Source organism: Rissa tridactyla, chromosome 1 (assembly GCF_028500815.1).
Source record: "Rissa tridactyla isolate bRisTri1 chromosome 1, bRisTri1.patW.cur.20221130, whole genome shotgun sequence".
NCBI classification, from domain to species: Eukaryota; Metazoa; Chordata; class Aves; order Charadriiformes; family Laridae; genus Rissa; species Rissa tridactyla.
Window position 1 is genome coordinate 159193580 of NC_071466.1, and position 19234 is coordinate 159212813.

Consider the following 19234-nt stretch of genomic DNA (forward strand, 5'->3'; position numbering starts at 1 on the left):
AATATTTATTTCATAGATAAAAATAATTTTCTGTTACTGCCTCTTTCATATGTGTGTCTAACAATCAATTGCTTATAAGTTTAATCGAATTTCTTGAAGGTTAACATTTAGTAACTGCTACTGTGGTTATGAAGCTTAGTATTAAAAAGATCACAGTATTTTATTTATTCTGTATAGGAATTTAGTGAAGCTAGTAAATATTTTAATATGATACATCTTTTTTAAAATGAATGTAGAATTATGCCTCCTTTGAAAAGCAGTACTTCAACTTTATTTCTACAGAGGTTCCCCCTACCTGTGCTAAATTCCAGTGCCTCCAAATAGAAACCTATCGTAGAGCCTCCCCTCCCATCTACACATCTACGGGCAGCGTGTTCTCACCAGTCATTCATTTTCATGTTTTGGCACTGCTGATTGCATTTCCCAAAAGCTTGTGTTAAATCTCTTTATTCTAACACCTTCCACATAGATACCTTTGGAGGACTGCTGTCCTCACGCTAAACTGACTGGTCAAACATGAAACAAAGAACAGCCTTTAGGAGAGAAAAAAAATCTCCCAGCCTCATTCAGCTTGCCAGACCTACACATCTGGACAATTTGGACTGGGCAAGGCTTTCAGGGAGCAGTTAGTTGCAGGAGTTCTGCAGTTTATATATTTAACAGGACATAAAGAGTGGGTTGGAACAAATGCGCAGAGCTGTAAAAAACTAAACCACGGGGTGCAGAAGAATTCAGGCCATCGACTTCAACCCCGAGCAACCCACCATCCCGGAGCTGGGCACTGGCGATGAGAAGGTCACAAACTAAACACTCTTCCTAGGCCAAAGCGTGGGGCTTCTCTCCAGCGCTGAGGACGGGCATGGTCCTTCCTAACCGAGAAGGCAACCTTCAGCTTCTCACAGGGGTAATCCAGCATGAGGGAGGCAGCCAACAGCCACGCTCACATTGTTCTCCGCACACGATTACTGGGGATTTATCACAGCATCGCTGGTGCCCGTTCCCTGCAGCTTTCAGCCACATCCCTGCAAGATGCAGCGCCCAGATGATGGCTGCGATTCCTCCCGCAGACTAGCCGGGCAAGACGCTGCTTCTGCAGTCGAACCGAGCCCTCTCCCGAGCCCTCCTCACCTTCCCGCGCCCGTACGCGCTTTACTAAAACGCCGGCGGAGACAATACGCATCGCATCCCGAAAAATGCCACTTCCCCCTCCTTGCTCGGCCCCCGGTTGCCCTCCGAACGGGGAGGAGCAGCCCCCCGCCGTTCGCTCCCGGGGCACGGCGCGGCACCGGGGGTTGGGGGGGAGGACGGACGACGACGGGACGACACGTCCCCCGCTGCCCGCCCCACACCACTCACCGCGGCCGTCGTGCAGATCGTCCGCAGCAGCCGAGGGCCTGTCCGCAGCATCTTTGCGGAGCTCCGCCGGGCCCCCGGGGTTCCCTCGACCGCCCGGCGAAGACCGAGCGTGTACCGCGGCCGCGGCGGACCGCCTCGTCTGATGCAACCCCGCCGCCGATGCCGCTGGCTCCCCGCCAGCACCGTGCAGCCGCGGCCGCGGCGGCGCGCCCCCGCCCGGGCCCGCGGGGACCGGCGCGGCGGGCAGAGGAGGGGTGGAGGCGGGGAAGCCCCGCACCTGCCGCTCCCCCTGCCACCGCGCCCTCCTTGGCGGCTGCACGGAGGGATCGGCCCCGGCGACCCCTGGCGTCCCCCCGGCGGCGGGGCCGGGCAGCCCCGGGGAGAGGGTGGGGAGCTAGGGAGGCCCCTCTGCCCCCCACTCCCTCCCCGCTGCTGCCCACGGGGGCGACGGCAGGGACTAGCGGGGTGGGGTGAGGGACTCCCGGCCCACGGGGACGCGAGTCACGGCCACCTGGGCGGTATTTTGTGGTCCGAGGCGCCTTCAGTGGCCCCAGCAGTGTGCCCCCCGCGGGGGCCGCGACAGCTCCTGCCCATGTACAGCCCCGGAGCAGAGTAGGTGTCTCCAGCTTTGTCCCCTCGGACAAAGGCTGTCAGCGACACACTCATGTGAATCTGCTGGGACAGTCAAAAGATGATGTAGATTATCGATATTACATTTTAGTTTATTGCACGCCAAAGATTGCCAGTAATGAGGTTAAAAAACATTAATGACTTTCTGGAAAACCATATTGCCAACATTGACAGGTATTTTTAAAGCAGCTCGTTCTACTTAATAATTAAAAAAAGTGTTCCAGCATTAGAGGTCGTCTATTAGCATAAATATTTCAACTTCAATATTTTTCTAAAGTCACAACAAAATCTTGTCAGAGGTATGAAGAAGATCTTGAAAATACAAATTCAATGTGCGAAAAAACATCAGAAGGCAAATGAAAATGAACCCAAAAGCGGTATGAATAGCAAACCCAAAAGTAGATAGCGTGGCCAGCAGGTCGAGGGAGGTGATTCTACCCCTCTACTCTGCTCTGGTGAGGCCCCACCTGGAATAGTGCATCCAGCTCTGGAGTCCTCAGCACAAGAAGGACATGGACCTGTTGGAACGGGTCCAGCGGTGGGCCACAAAGATGATCAGAGGGCTGGAGCACCTATGCTATGAGGACAGGCTGAGAGAGTTGGGGTTGTTCAGCCTGGAGAACAGAAGGCTCTGGGGAGACCTTATAGTGGTCTTCCAGTACCTAAAGGGGGCCTACAGGAAAGATGGTGAGGGACTCTTTATCAGGGAGTGTGGTGATAGGACAAGAGGTAACGGTTTTAAACTGAAAGAGGGGAGATTTAGATCAGATATTAGGAAGAAATTCTTTACTGTGGGGATGGTAAGGCAGTGGAACAGGTTGCCCAGAGAAGCTGTGGATGACCCATCCTTGGAAGTGTTCAAGGCCAGGCTGGATGGGGCTTTAAGCAACCTGGTCTACTGGAAGGTGTCCCTGCCCATGGCAGGGGGGTTTGGAACTAGATGATCTTTAAGGTCTGTTTCAACCCAAACCATTCGATGGTTTTATAATTGCCAAGTGGGTCAAGTTTAAACCCCAGCAACACTTAATCTTAAAGAACGTCGTTAGTAAAAGGCTGAAATACACTCTTCCTGTCAAGAAAACAAGAAAGGAAAAAATGGAGAAGTTGGTCATCCTATGGCCGAGTTGTGAACCACCTCAGAGAAGTCAGAACCAACACTTAAGCCAAATTTATGACCTGCAGAGGTCTTGCTACAGTAGAAAATGAAGTAGACAAAGCCTTGCAAACATCCATGTCTCACTGATTTTTTGATGCTTTCCTGCAGAAGATGTGCGATAGCAACCCCCAGGGTTTAATTCCAAGGCCCCCACCTTCTTCTCTAAGGGGTGAAAAACCTAGGGGAGTACTTGGCTCACTTCAGTGAAGATTCTTCTCATGATGCCTTCGTTTGGAGTATGTGGTAATTTATTAGATTGAGGAATAGTCAACCGGAGGAATTAGTGAGTTTCTTTGCCCTGAGACATTAAAAACTAAACTAGAAGAATTCATCAAAAAGTCCCATTAACACAGGGAGACAATATGTTTATACAAGTGGTTCCTTCTCTAGTATCTGTGGTACTATGGGATTTAAAAGAACGGTGTATAGTAATTCCAGATTTTCATTAAGAAAGCGAAAAGATCTTGCTTTGTGGCTTATTTTTAAAATATTATATATTCTGTTGTTACTGGCTACTTCTATGGGTATGTAGCCTCATATCTTCTAATTATCTCACATAAAATCTACCAAATTTCATTGTTAAAAGTGTTTCTTTAAAATACACCCCTTTAAATTGTACAATAAAAACATTAAAACTAATGATTTTGTTGGACTAAAATGCATCATTTAACTACTATAGGCACTGTTGATTTGAAATGCCTGTTGTTAATCTTCCTTTTGAATTAGAAATTTCTTTAAGAAAGATTAATAATTGTAGTTTTGTAGGTCATTTGATAGGTCATTTTTGACAGGTTTGATAGGTTTGATAGGTCATTTTGTAGCAATACAGGGACTATGAACATGCATGCACAGGACAGTCACGCAACTGACCAAACCCACTATGTGCTCAAATAAAAAGTACAGACATTTTGTCCTTACTGAAGGACTACTACTCAGACAGTAGAAGGAATCGGTGTATGTGTAGTCTTTACGCCACTTGATGGAAGTTGCACAAATTCCATACAATAGAGTGCAAACAACCTCTACTATAAAAGCTGGCATCAAAATGGTCCTGTACTGCAAAGTCTGGAACTGGATTCAAGCACTGCTGAAGTTCATGACACTCCAAATCCTGGTTCATGATCCCAAATCCTCTCCAACTAGAACACCACATACTTGGCATTTAACCACTGATGCACAGGCTTACGGCAAAATACTTGGTTTTCCTAAGCACGCAATTTGTAATGACTTCTGGCTCTATTCGTTATACACACACATACAACAATGCATGTGTAAAGCACCAAGGTTTTAATTAGTTGGCATACCTTCATCTCCAAAACACAACTCCAAACCTACTGAGACAATAATGTATCTCCATTTACTTCACAGACTACTAAAGTGTTAGGTGACAAAAGAGAAAAATCACAAGAGGTGTCTGTTGTCAGCAGAGCCACGGTATAAAGAAGAGCTGGGGAGTAAGATGTGGGGTTTACTTTAAATTTTGTAGTAATGAGAGGGGCAGGGAGACAAACAGCGATAAGGGTGTGCAAATCCCATGCAAGGATGGTATCTGCATACCATCAGCTTCTTCCTTATGGTCAGAGTCATGAACTCATACGCATGGGTTTTAACAACCATTGCACAAATTGGCTACTTAGAATTTCAAGAATCAGTGTGAACATTGACAGTCAATTCAAATCCTATGGGTTTTGTCATGCAGAAAATGATAAGGTTGACCTGTCTGTCTGAGAACGAGCAATAGGTTTTGTGTGACCTAGTAAACTCCAACATCAGTGTTAAATATTATCATGGTTACAATGCACTCCTCTGGGCTTTATGTTGTTTGGAAAAAGTGACACAAAGTATTCCCTGCTGACTTCTGTATCCCAGTCAGAAAAGTATGTTGCAAATTATAAAAATTTCTTTTTAATCTGGGGAGAAATCCTAGCTCCAGTAGCGTCAGTGTAAATTCATGCAATTGGTTTGGCGCACATTTTATACATTAAGTTTTCTTAATTTTTTTCTTCCAGTTCTGGTGCTTGTTTCTTAAAGCCAAAATTTAGCTTTGAGAAAACCTGCAATTACCCATAGTAAGCTTTCTAGCATGGGCTTCCCCCATTCTGTTCCCTAATTTTCCAGAGATGCATGTCAGCAAGTCACAAAAACAGACAGGGAAGTACGTATACAGAAACTCTTCCTGAGTTAAACATGCTTGTTCAATAGTATGCTCACATAGAAAGATATGTTTGTATGTGCAGAAATGCACAGAACAAATGTAAAACATAATCCATCTGAACATTATAAATCCTTGTTGGTTTCTGTGAAGCAGAAGCTACTCAGTGCCTTTGAAGATATCATCAAGACTTGGCAAGATCATTAGGGAAGGCTGTGTTCCACAGGACGCCGAGTACGTGCGCATACTGAAGTACTTGGGAAACTGCTTGGAATCTTCCAGGATTTGCTTTCTTTTGAAAATCATGCCCTGGGATTCAGTAATCAACTAAATTAGCTCTGCATAGGCTTTTTGTCGTTGGAAATCAGCCTTGATGGGGCTTTTCATGATGAATAAAGATTTAGTCATCGTTTAGACTCAAATTCCTCAGTAGTTCAGAATTCACCCAGTCTTAAAGACTGAGCAATTAAAAAAATAAAGGCTTTGTACTGGTTATTCCCTAACTATGTTAATTGCATGACAAGTTTCAACCCAAATTTTATACAACAGAAACTTTTCATGTTTTTCCACTTGCTGAAGCAAGGTTTCATGGGAAAGTTATTTCTTGTTTTATCTCTGCAATGTTTATATTTAGAACTTGCTTTTCTTTTCTTTTTTTTTTTTTTTGTTTTTACTGGGTCTTAACTTCATTTCAGGACAGACACCCACATGACAGTAAGGCTTTCACAACCTACTGATACGGATTTTCTGCCACCTAGACAACCATTTAAAACCTCATGCTTGACATTTCATTTTTTCCAGAGTAACCAAAAGGAGGCACGTATTTGATGAGGAAAGGGAATTATTTTACCAGTTTAACCAGTAGAAATGTGCAGATGCCTTACTCGTATGCATAAATGGAAGTCTCTCAAATTCCATACAATAGAATAGAACTGCTTCTGCAAAAGTTGGTTTTATCTTTGTGGAACAGAGTTGCAAAGAGCAAATCTCAAGTAGTAAATCCTTTCTGGGAATCCTGCCACAAAAACTTTGAGCAAGAACTTTATTTTACTTAAAATATTCAGAGAGCTGAGCATTAAATGTTCCATGGACAAGGAATGTATAGTATAGTTGGTTTCCTGCAGATCCAGCAAGCCAAATTCTTTCTCCTGTAAGTAACTACAATTCTATCAATCTTGGTGAAGCTTTGCCTTATACACGAGAAGCAAGTTTTGCTCTAGATGCTTTCCACTATTGTTTTTTTTATAAAAATGGTTCCTGTTTGAATGCTGTGTTGAAGTTTTCAATAAGCTTCCAAACATCATAAAAATACTGTTTAAAAATACCAGGTAACTGTATTGTCCAATGCTGAATGATATTTCTAACTGGTATAATTTCAAGGGAAAAGAGATTTTTAATATTCGATGGAACCAAGCCCCTGTTGATTTATGAATCCATAGAGACCTAGCCACTTCACTCCATAAATAAAATGGTCATAGTACCATATTAATTCTACTATATTTTGGACTTCATTCTCACACCTACCCTTTCTAGTACTCAAGTGTAACAGGTAATTTCAGCTGGAACATATTTATGTTCACATTTCACTCAGTTCATGTGAAAGTCCAATATGAAATTTTACTTTCATGATCATTTTGGTCTGGTCAAAAGAAATTATTTTTTTCTCAACTATGCTTGCGTTCAGCTTACCAAAAATCATTGTATTAAACAAAGTCTAAAGACTTTTCTGACTGCTGTATTATCTGAAGATGCTAACAGATATTTGAGCAATCTTAGCAACATCCTATAAGCTCGTACCAAATAAAAGCTTCTGGGTACAAATGGAAGCCATAAGTGTCACCCAACTTTCACAAATTATGCTTATAAAATGTCAATAATTTCACATGAGTGAACAGCATAAAGCCATTCACTGATAAACAGCACAGAAAACTTATCAAAGCTGAGCTAGACTTGCTGTCACTAAAACAGTCAGCTTCAAGATAAAGTCTAAATCAGATCTTCAGAGGAAATAGAAATTCTAGCAGCATCTAGAATTGACCTAAATAACTTCAGTGTAAGCAACAAACCACTGCCACCTAGTGAGCGAAAGGAAATCCTAGTAATAAGTCATTTAAATAACCGCATCATGAATGGCAGCATAAAATTTAACTGGTGTACGTACATGAGTCTAACTGTGATTTTTTTTTTCAATTACAGAAATGCACTATTTCAATGCATTTTCTTTTGAAATAATTTTCTTTTTTCCATGTTGAAAATAAGGGTTACATCAGCTTATGCTGTGGGGATCACAGTGCACTCTTTGGTGTGACCATTGTATAAACCAACCAGTTGGGTTACCCTGCATGCAGTTTTGATAATCTCACAGCCTTGCAATAACCAACCCTAGAGTATTTCGCTCTTTACAAATTCAGTTCAGACGTAGGGAAGGGAGGGCCCTACCAAGTGCCAGTTCTACAAGTTTCTCTCTTGTACCATCCTGCAGAATTAATTCAAGAACACATTTTTCTGAGACAGATAACAAGAAGCCTGGTGACTACTTTTCAAGCAGTCTGAAAGCCTCTGTTTATGTGCAATCTTCCATAACTGAAAGAATCAGTATTTGTTTCAAAGAATGAACAGGTGCTTTTTAGAGAAAAGTTTTATATTGTTTTGTTTTATTTTTCAAAACAGGAAGACTTGGCTTTGAATAAATATATAGCAGTTCTACTGAGTTCAATGAAAGCTGCATATGCATGGCTATAGACAGAATACAATCCTTAAAGTCTAGCATAAATCGTGGTTTCATTTTGTGTGATAGTTATCTCCTTAGAGACACTCATGCTCACAGCCAGCTGTCAACATCCTGCACAATTAAACTTCTAGGGACTTAAAAACCCAAACATGAATATCTCAAGTTTGTACAGAAACCAATGAGTGGAGGAGACTCATTTACAGTATGATTATTTGACAACATTTACCAAAGCAGAGTTCTCTCCCTTAAAAAAAAAAAAAAATTCCAAACATTGTTTATGTTGTTTCGCACAAAACTAAATTTTTATCTCTTCTTTCACAGACCCAGGTTGGCCTCTTAGAGTGCACTTGAAATGGGTAAAAACTCATCAACAATAAACCTGCCAACCAGATCTTTCTTTCCTAGAAACTTTTAAAATCAATAGGTTCCAAAGGATGGATTCCTTTTAATCAGAAAACACTTAGAGCGGGTGCTATTTTCAGACCTGCTGCATTACACAGTTAGCTTTTATCCTGCACTTACTGATACATCTCTCATTGGAGCTGCTATTTCTGTTGCTCTTTCCCCACTGAAATTGCTGATGCTCCTGGTGACACTGCTTTCGAAGCCATTTCCTTTTCTGCTGATGCTACAGATTCTGCTGAAGTAATGTAATTGCTGTGGCCATTGTTAATGGCCCTGAACAGCTACTTCTCCTGCATTCCAAAGTACTTCCATTTTTATTCTCTGATATTACACCCGCCAAGGCCCTGGAAAAAAAACAAACAAAACAAAACAGTGACTAACGGCACGCAGGTAAGTACCTCATGGCTCTGTGTGACAACCAATGCCAGTGAGGTGATTAGATGACACTACTGCAGCTGTCGCTGAGCTCCAGAGCTGGGATAGTTCCTCTCACCGCTCCCTTCCTCCAGCATCAGAAAGGGGGAAGTGCTGGGGGTGTCACGCTCTTACCGACTGTAAGAAAACCTCGGAAGGGTTTTCCCTCTTCTCAGCAACGTGAGAGAGGTGTGGAATCGGGAGAGACTCGGGCTGGGGGCCTGCACAACAGGGAAAAAGCAAAAAAGCTCCCCCAAACCCCTGCCCCTCGGAGACAGGCCCTGCCCCACCACAACGATCAGCTCACAGATGCGGGGGGAGGGATATGAGAGGAAGGATGGCGGGGGAGAGAGGCCTCCCCTGCGCCACCCGCACCCCTGAGGCGCCGCTGCCCGTTCCGCAGGAGCCCCGGCCGCCCCACCGCTCCGCTCTCCCCCCGCACCAGGGGCCCGGAGCGCGGTGCCTGCCTCCTCCCGCCCTGCTGTAGCCACCCCGACCTTCGCCGCGGGGCGGCCGCTTGGCGACAATAGCAAGAACCGGCCCGCCGAGCCGTGAGGCAGCCAACGACCGGGAACAGCCCGCGGCAGGGCGGGAGGCATGGCTTCAGGGGCGGGAGAGGGAGGGGCGGTGGCCTGCAACGCCCGCCCCGCCCCGCCGGAGCCCCGGCCGCCCCCCGCCGCCTCCGTTTCCCAGAGTGCGGCGCGGGAGCGGGGCAGGAAGTCCCGTGCGCCTGAGTCAGGGGGAGGCGGGGGGAGCCGCTGGTAGCGGCGGCGATGGCGCTGGAGACCCTCTCCCCGGACTGGGAGTTCGACCGTCTGGACGACGGCTCGCAGAGTGAGCGGGGTCGGGGCGGGAGGGGCCGGCGCCAGGCCCGCGGGGCTGTGGCCGCCACAGGGCCGGGGGGGAGGTGCGGGCTGAGGAGACCCTTGTCCCCCGCCGGCCCCGGAGCCCTCCCGGCGCCACTCGCTGCTTCACCCCCGCTGGGATCGGGAGGAAGGAGGAGGAAGCGATGGCGGGAGCTGAGCGAGGTCGCCTTCCTCAGCCTTCCCTCAGGGACCTTGCCCTGTGCGGGGAGCCGGGCGCCCGCCGCGCCCCTTCCCCCTGCCGCCAGCCCAGGGCTGCTCCTACCCCAGTCAGGCCTGCGGGGGTGGCCCGTCGCCGTCACCTTTTTTTTCCTCCCATTCCATAGTCGCCGGGGGTCGCTTGGGGTGAGAGAGCGGCTTTTCCAACCCTCCATCCCTGGCACCCTCTGGGGGGGATCGTCCCCATTGCCCCCAGCCTGGCAGGGGGCGGGCAGGCTGGGCTGACTCTGGTGGTGGGGATGGTGTTTCTTTCCTTCCCGATCGTTTACTCACAGAATTTTTTTTCTGCAGTTGCTTCCTCGGTTAGCCAGAGAAATCATATCGACATGAGTTAGTTGTATGCAGCTTCCCTTGGTAAAAGGCTTTCTGGCATTGGAGTTAGGCGGTCGCTTGCGGTTTCACCTTTAAAAAATAATTAAATAAGACCTTGTGATGTGTAAGTTTTTTGATAGTGGGTTTGTGTTCCTGTCAAAATCCACGTTTTTCTCAGCCCGTGGAGGTGACCTACTTTCTAAACGGGGAATGTGTATGGTTGTCACACTATAATACACACTGTAAATTGAACTGTGCCAAATTAATTACACCAGGTGTTGCTGTGAAAATATGCCACTCATGGACCAACTGTTTCATGTACAGTGTTATCCCAAGGGATGATACTTTTTATGCCATGTTCACTTTATCTGGATATTTTATCTGGATTTCAGTGGAAACTGAAGCTGTCCTGAGCCAAGGTTTTTACCAGTTCTCCAGCTGCAGTATGGAAAATGTAGCTTTTACTCAAAATGCCAAATCTCCACTAGTTTGACCATGACATTAAGTGCAGCTACCGGAATTTTACATGACATAATATGCTCCATTACCACCATCTTGACAGTGAGCAAACAGGCTGATATTCCATTGAGAACAGCACACAATGTTCTAGAGAAAAGCCAAAGAAAAATCCTCTGACTTAAAAAACATTTTTTTTGTTGTTGTTGTCTACTTTCACTTTAGACCTATGTCATTAACCTTTAGCAATTATAATGTTGAGGACACAAGATACTAAGCGAGTCTCGTTTGTTGTGTCTTTGTCCTAGATGTTTATGGACATAGCACTTGCAAATCCTGCTGTGGCAATAAGTCCACTAAATATTGCTGATTTTATGGAAGAAGATAAGATTAAGTTGGGGGATGTGTACTGCTGAGGTCTCTCACATTGTTTCAATTGTAATGCTTTCATTTTATCACCTGAAGAGAAACTAAATCAAACTTTATTGTAAACAGGTTGTACCTTATGAAGTATGTCTGCTGCTCTGAAGAAAAAGAAAATATCTGCTTTCTGTGATTTCTTTTTCTTTCTCCGTGTGAGCCAGTTTATTTAGGAAAACTTTGTTTCATCTTAAAAAGCTTCCCCCATCTCCAAGTCATTTTTTTATCAGTTCAACCCTGCCTGTCTTGCTAGTAGCTTTCACTCTCTTTTCTCTCTAAAATAGTGAGATACTATCCACACCTGTCTCTCACTTTATATATGATCAGTACAAGGTGGCAAATTGATGGCTACCAATAGTTAAGTATTTGGATATATTTGATAACAGTTATGTTGAGTTATAGTATTGTTCAAATCCATCATTTGTCTGCTGGAAAGGTGACTGTGGGTCTCTAGCAGGGTGCTGCTGCAAGATTTTGTTTGAGAAATGCTACCTGTTTCTTAGGGAACTGATTTAAACAGCAATGCTAATTTCCTACTCTTGTATAATTTGGAAGCTTTTCCTGTTGTTCTTACAAAGCCCCAGTAACTCTGTCAATTTCTCTGCTGTTAGTTTGTCTTTTGTGGGAAGGGAGGAGATGGAATTGGGGAAATACCACAGCATACCTCTATAATAATAAATCTCCATACTCCAGATTTTCTAGCAGTAAAGTACTGAAGCTGACATGGTGGCTAGTTAAACTCTGTTGCGCAGGGCTCTGCGTCTATCAGTGTTTTACTGGGTTTCTGCAGCAGAGCTTCTGGAAGATACGTTGGAAGGAACCTGAAAGATGAGATGAATTTGATGGAATAGAACAATACAATGATACAATTTAAGGGCTGCACATCAGTGTCTGGAGTGCTTACTGCTGATGGAGTTCACTTGCTTCTTATTCATTTACATGAAATTCAGTCTCCTTATTTTGACAGTGCCTGTGCACTGCCTAGGCTGCAGGTTCAGGTACAACCCAGTGGCTCTAGTGCAGAACTTGGTGTGGGAGAGTTTACCATGCTTCTTGAATAGGCTTTGCAGTCCATGTGCCCTTATGGTTGTCATTGCTGCTGGCTTCAAAGTAGTAGTTTAGGATTAGTTCAGGACTTTACTGCAGTCATTTCTCCTTCTTAGTCTCAACCTTCCTGTACAGGAAGGAAAGACCTTCCTAGTCTTTCTCTTCTTTTTGTTATTCATTTGTCCTTACTTATTACTTGACTTATGCCTGGTGCAGTGTCTCAGTCAAGTATTTTCTTTCTCCAAAAATGATAATTGATTCAGCAGTGCTCTTCCACTGAAGTAGCCGTCAACTACCATTTGGCTCAGTTAAAAATGCAGAATAAAAAAATAAAGTTTTCTAAACTTTCTAGAGGAGCCTGCTTGCTGAAATGTGAAAAGGGCACGTATAAAGCTGTGTGAGGGTTGAATTCTTGTTTAGGAAAAGTTCGGTCGTTCAGCTGTTTTACATTCTCTAACTATTTTAGATAATCCTATTTTCAAGAAATAGCAGAAGTTCACAAGCTATTAGATTTGTTATCCAATTATGGAGAAGACAGTTTAGTCTTCACATGAAAAAGGATTGTACTTCCTTACTGAGCACAGAAGCCTTGAGCTGTAATCATTCACTCCATAGTTCAGATTATGCAAGTAAGTCAGTAATTGTATATAACTTGGGGGGGAAGTGGGGAGTGTCTTAATGTGTGAAGAAGAAAGAACAGAAGAGAGTGAATAAACTTTTGTGGACCAGCTGTCTTATACTTACTTTGCTAATTAATGCCAGTACTCTTTGTGTTTGACCAGCTTAATGTTACCTACTTGCACCTAGCAGTAACAGGACAGCTGTGCATTTCAATGTCCAGGTGCTAAGCAGAAGAGAAAGTTTTCTCTTCTGAGATGGTGAATTTGCAAGTGGGGGGAATGACTGAAAGCCAAAAATTTCCCATGTAATGCCCAAATGATTTGCTGAAAGGTAGCAGGGAGAGAGTGGAAGGGGGATTGCTACTGATACAGCTGTTGCTCAGGCTGAAATTATTAGACCCATTGCCTCAAAGTTCTAATCTAATCGCATATGTACTGCTTCAGCTGATGGATAGAATCACCTACCGTGTTACAGCTTCTACAGTCATTTCTTTGCTCAGCATCTTGATGTGATTGTTAGGTTCATTAAGGTCTTAGTTTGAAAATACATGCAAATTTTAAAAATAATTTTCTGCAGTTCTCTTAGATGTTTGGTATTCTTTAAGTAGTATTTGGATTTTTTAAGTGACACTGAGTTGTATGATTGTTTTTTAAATAAGAACTTTGTATTAAAGATGCAGTTGTATTAACAAAAGCACTGCAGCAAAATAAGTAATACAGTACTAAAAGCTAAATAGCAACAGATTAAATATTTTTAATAAAATTTTTAATGTTGCAGTTTTCTGAACAGACTATAAAACTGTACAAATGTTATCAATTCTCAGAAATTCATGCTGAAGTGCAGTTGAAGAATTACGGAAAATTTCTTGAGGAATATACGTCTCAGCTGAAGAGAATTGAAGATGCTTTGGATGACTCTGTTGGAGATGTTTGGGACTTCAGTCTTGATCCCATTGCATTAAAGGTCTTAATATATTTAATATGTATTGCAACTGTTATTTTCCTAGTTCCTCCTTCCCTTCAAAACCCGAGAAGTAAAATCTTGATGCATTTGTGCTCTTAACTTTTGACTTTTGTGTTTGAGAAACCTATCCGATACCATTTTAATTACCAAGTATTTAATAAATTGGTGCATATCATAAGAGAAGATTTTTTCCTATTATTCTTCTGGATACTAGTGGAAGTTAAGCAAATTTATAGTTGGGAAGCCTAATTTCAGCAAACTTTTCCCCTGTGGATGTTGGTGTTTTGATCTGAGGGTTGCAGTTCTAGAAGAGCTCACTAATACTTCTGTAACTGCAGAGCGAACTGTGTGTGTATTTACAGTTGTGTTTTGACTTCATGGCCTTGGTACAGTATTTTCTGTCCTCCAGAGGTGGCTGGTTCCTTGTCTTCTGTGGAGCGTTATTTTTTTCACTTCCCTGAAATTGCAAACGTAATTTAAAAATGCTTTTGTTACCACATGGAACTTGTCTGTGCTGAAGATGCACTCTTAAGTAACCATCTGTCTGAATAAATTATGTGTAGGGCCAGCACAGTGCTGGATGTATATGAACTAGTCAATATCATGTCTGACTTCAGTACAAAATGTCAGTGCCTGCATACACATATACACTACGCATCCTGTTTCCTACATTTGGGATTCTTAATTCATGTTTTAGGTTTGTTGAGGTGTTTTTTCTGTATACTCTGTAATGACTGTGCTTTTGCTTTCCGAGTTTTGTAAGTAAATTGTTGTAAATGCTATGTAGTTTAGCTGGTTATTTGTCTTTCTGCCTAGAGTAAAAGGAAAGGTATTGCCATGTAAATATGAAGAGTGAAGGTTTCCTGCACTGCAGGTTGCCAGTAATGTGCAATTATTGCTCTCTTATTACTGACCTTATTTGAGATGAAATTGTGAAGAAAAAAATAATTACTGAGGTGGATAAATGTATTTTTGACCAATGTTTTCTAAAGTTCTATGTTTATGGTTTCTTGTTTTGTGGTTTGGGTTTTTTTGATGTTTTTTATTGTTTTTGTTTGTTTTTTTTAAATCTTAGCTTTTGCCATATGAACAGTCCTCCCTACTGGAGCTCATTAAGACTGAAAACAAGGTAAGTGCTTTATGCTTAAAAGAAAAAAAAAAGTTATTCTTGCTAAAACCAAACTCTCTAGACTTGGATCTATCTGTAATCTGTTTTTTTTTTTTCTCCTTTGAGTCTAGGTTCTGAACAAAGTAATAACTGTGTATGCTGCCCTTTGCTGTGAAATCAAGAAGTTAAAATATGAGGTAAATTCATCTGTCTTTTATTACTATGTATGAAAATGTTTGCGGATTGGCAAGATGATATATAAATTTATTCTTTAGCAGTAAAGAAACAAGATATAATGTCTAAATAATTTTTATAGCATTATTACGTATATCCTATTTATTAAAAACAACATTTCTGCTTTTGTTGTTAGGCAGAAACTAAATTTTATAATGGCCTCTTGTTTTATGGAGAAGGAGGTAAGTAGCTCCCTTTACTGTAAAAGTTAGTAGTTTTACATTATTGTTTCAGGTTAAGTGCTACAGTAAGCGCAACTTTATAATATGGATACATGCTTTCTCTGTATCTTTGACTGATGAACAACAAATAACAGACTTTGAGGTTATAGCGATCTATGTCTTATAACTGTCCTACCTTAGCTTAAGATAACAATAAGTTCTATCTGTTACATTAACAGGAAGTTTTGTTGCAGCCTTAGTTACGTGAGAAGTAGGGAGTATGGGCTGTTGTATTTAATGTGTTACATATAGAAACCTGAACTTTTATACTGTAGCAGCTGTTTTTCAAAGTATGCCATTGAAAACCGGTTTTTCACATGTAAGCACATCCTAAACCAACTTATTTTGGACTGGGAGTAGATTTTTCCATTGGTTGTAGTAAAACAATAAATCTGTAGTTGGATTGTAATAAAACAATGAAACCATTAATAAATAACTTGGGCCACCAAGTCCTGCCTAATTATGCAATCATAGCTGTTTGAAGAGAATTTGCAGTGTGTTAATGTCATCTGCCCTTCAAGTGCTGGTGATAGTACCTCATACTACTGTTTAGACCATGACATGATACAGGTGCATAAGTGATTTTAAGTCAATTCAATTGACAAATCACGAGACCCTGCTTTAGGTGAAAGCTGCTTTTTGTCTTGGAGTCAAACCGATAACTCCTCTGAACGGCTGGTCTTAAGCTTCCACCTTAAAGGATGCTAGTCTGGGAATAAGCGCAGATCTTGGTCCTGAGGACTGAATATATTAATGAGTTGATTTAGAGACGTATCACCAAATTATTTTTTTTTCTATTTCAGAAATTTGAGAGAAAGGGAAAAGCAGTAAAACGTCTGGGTTTTTTTTAAAGCTTTTCAAGAGCCTTGACTGTGGCAGAAGTACTGGGGAATGTGAAATCTTTGAGATAGGAGTTGTTTGTCATTCTTTTAAGTGCTGTATAAGATGACTGTTGTGGTTCAGTTAAGGAACATGAAAAAGTGTGGTGGGTTCCCTCCCCCTTAGCAGATTCTCACTTCTTATCAGACATGGTTTTAAATACAAAAGTGATGTGCTGCCAAAATGTTACTCGGGGATCCCTCAAAACTTCTCCATGTCTGCAGCAAGAAAAAAGGCAGACTGTTGCAGACTAACATATTACAGCAGCAGTTTGTTCCTGATGGGTGTTCTGCAGAGAATGCTTGAGAATGGCAGGAGCCGTGAGGTCAGCCTTCTGTGGGTTAGGTGAGGATACAGAAATTAGGTTTTCCACTTCCATATGCTTCCTTGTAGAATCTGCTTTTGTAACAGCAAACTTGCTTACTTAGAACAGCTGGCAAAGTTACTGGCTCAAGGATGGTTGAAATGTAAACAAATACTGTGGTGGCCTTTTCCTTCTTTCCCTTCATTTTTTTTCATCTTGTCCTTGGGGTGGCTAGGGCTAGTCTAGGAACTTTAAATAGTTAGTTGGATTGGGGCTTTTTGGGGACATACACTAAAGAGAGTAAATATTACATAAAATGTGTAAAGGCGAAGCATGCAATATTTAGAATCTTGTCCCAGAGCTCTATTTGATGGAATTATGGAGACCACTTTAGTCTCTGGTGGCTGGTCTAAAATAACATATTTTATGAAGCGATAAGACCTGCATTTCTTATGCAGGTAAATTTGCAATTTTAAGCCATTTTTGCTCAGAGTGGCCCAGTAGAAAAATCTCAAATCTAGAGCATTAATCTGTCATCACATTAAAAAGACTGGATTTTTTCAGGTATATAATTCTCATATTTCATAGTATCCTGTTAGTGTACTTTGTCATACAGGCAATGCTTTGAAGTTATGGTGGTGAGCTGGTTCTTTTGTGCAGGATGCTCTGTAGGAAAAAGAAAATAAATTTCTTGACAAAATTGATTCCTACACAGCTTTTTCTTCTGATTAATGATGTAGCATATTTTTTTCAGTAAATAACTACCAAGGATGTTCCTTGCAATATAAATACCTAGAGCTTTCATACAAACTCTTTAAAATGGAAACTCTTATATTAAGTTACATAATATATCTGCCTTTAAAGAATTACCTTTCGTATTCTTTATTTTCTTTCAAGTGATGGAGACTTTTTTCCTGCTTTATGTTTAACCTATAACCAATATAATTTTTAATGAGAAAGAAACTTCAAAAATAAGTCCAGCGTAGGAAGGCAAAAGTAAAAGTTTTTAAGGCTCCCTCAGTATGCTTATAATAGTGTGCTCCACTTGTATGACAAACAAATGGCTTGGAGGGCAAGCTTCAATGTTAATTTAACAGATCGAACACAAGCTTTTGAAAGTAGTGACGAATGTTTGTCTTTAAAGCCACAGATTCCAGCATGGTGGAGGGAGATTGCCAAATACAGATGGGAAGATTTGTTTCTTTCTTGCAGGTAGAGTATGGGGTTTTTTTGTTTGGGTTTTTTTTTGGTCAGCATTTATAATCTTAATTTTACTTGCAAAGTGGATTTAAATATCTGCAGTATCCTGCTTGCATTTTGCTGAAAGGCATTGGAGTCATTTGATACATTACTATGTTTTGCCTGCAAAGCTGTCACAACCAGCTGATGTATCACACATTGTTTTGTTGGGTTTTTTTATACTTGTCTAAAACTGTGGAAGTCTAATGAAAGTTAGTGTAATCGTTTAAAGAAATTAGAATTTACTTAAAATTTCAGTAAGAGAAGATAAATTGAGGTTGTTTCACTTGATGGTAAAGTTAAAGACACATATTTTTGTTTTTGATTAGCAATTCTTAGTTTTCATCAAACATTTGAAATGAAATTATTGTTTGTACATTATTTTTTTTTTTTAGCTGATAGAAGAAAGCAAAATTAAACACGTACTTGGAAAAATTTACTTGTGCCTCATTCAAGCTTTCAGGGAAGAACAGCCATTTCTTATACAGTTTGGTTGTTATCAGGGTCCTTTGCATGAAAACAGGATCTGTGTTTCTTCTGAGGATTTCCTGTGCTCTTGGGTTTCAGTCCACTGTGGAATTTTTTTGTCTTCAGTGTAGCTTAAGTGACTGTCCTGTTCCCAAAAATGTTTCTATTTTTATTCAGTATTGCTTGTAACGAAATACGTATGTTGAAGTAGAGAATATACAGGAAGCTTCCAGAATGTTAAAACAAATCATAGTTTAACAAGGGTTAAAATTCCTGTGTTTGCTGTATACTAGCATGGCAGTAGTCATTTACTGGGTCGTAACAGGTTGAATGCTATAGGAAGTTGTTTCTCAACCTCTTTTACCATGCTCAAGTGCAGTTAGTTGTTTGGATATCTTGGGGTTGTTTTTTTCCCCGTTTTAAGTTTTTTGTCCTATTAACTTTGTCAGTTTCTTCCATCATCCTCTGTTTCTTTCCGAGCAGATGTTTGAGAGACCTTTTAGTGGTTCTGAAATGGGACTACTGTCCAATTATATTTTTCCACACTTTTTTTTTCCTGCCAGGATGCTCTGTCCAGGTGGAAGTTGAGAGCAGGGTGACTGGCTGGATGGATATTTATGTGCATTGCAAACCTACTCTATAGAACAAGTTTATGTTTATTTAGGGGGTATATGCTGATGTGTATATTTATAGGGTAAATACCACACAGAAATATAGCAGTATTGCTTGTGAGCCCACTTTGTATGTATGCTATGATGGCTTGCTGATCGCTGAGCAACTTGGGAAAGAAGGGAAATGCAGGATGTTGCCCCAAAGGGAAGGTTACTGTGCAAAAAGGCGTGTGTTGCTTTGGGTAAAGCTAGGAGGAAAACTTTTTCCTTACTGAGTTTGTTGATTTTCAACTATTGTGTTCCCCTAAATCCACTCAGTAGCCCTCTGTGTCCATAGACTGGGAAATGTTATGCGCATATCTCCAAGGGCGGTGTGGAAATATGAATGAAGAAGACAAAAGAGGTGAAATGTTGCTTTCATAGAG

General features: G+C 41.7%; 2 protein-coding genes across 5 annotated transcripts in view; one reads left to right on the top strand and one right to left on the bottom strand.

The window, feature by feature from the left end:
- Positions 1-1551, bottom strand: part of ALDH1L2 (aldehyde dehydrogenase 1 family member L2) — a 35133-nt gene extending 33582 nt beyond the window's left edge. Inside the window, exon 1 of the mRNA XM_054212247.1 lies at positions 1357-1551. Within this exon, the coding sequence (XP_054068222.1) occupies positions 1357-1407 (51 nt within the window). The 5' untranslated portion in view covers positions 1408-1551. The remainder of the gene's footprint in view (positions 1-1356) is intronic.
- Positions 1552-9544: 7993 nt separating this feature from the next.
- WASHC4 (WASH complex subunit 4) overlaps positions 9545-19234 on the top strand; it is a 45798-nt gene continuing 36108 nt past the window's right edge. For 3 of the 4 annotated variants that reach the window (XM_054196058.1, XM_054196064.1, XM_054196075.1), the window contains exons 1-6: positions 9545-9678; positions 13606-13745; positions 14821-14874; positions 14985-15050; positions 15224-15269; positions 17636-17703. In XM_054196058.1, coding sequence (XP_054052033.1) covers positions 9618-9678; positions 13606-13745; positions 14821-14874; positions 14985-15050; positions 15224-15269; positions 17636-17703 — 435 coding nt within the window. In that variant the 5' untranslated portion in view covers positions 9545-9617. Of the gene's footprint in view, positions 9679-13605; positions 13746-14820; positions 14875-14984; positions 15051-15223; positions 15270-17635; positions 17704-19234 lie in introns of those variants that run through there. The other variant, XM_054196085.1, reaches the window with a different exon arrangement.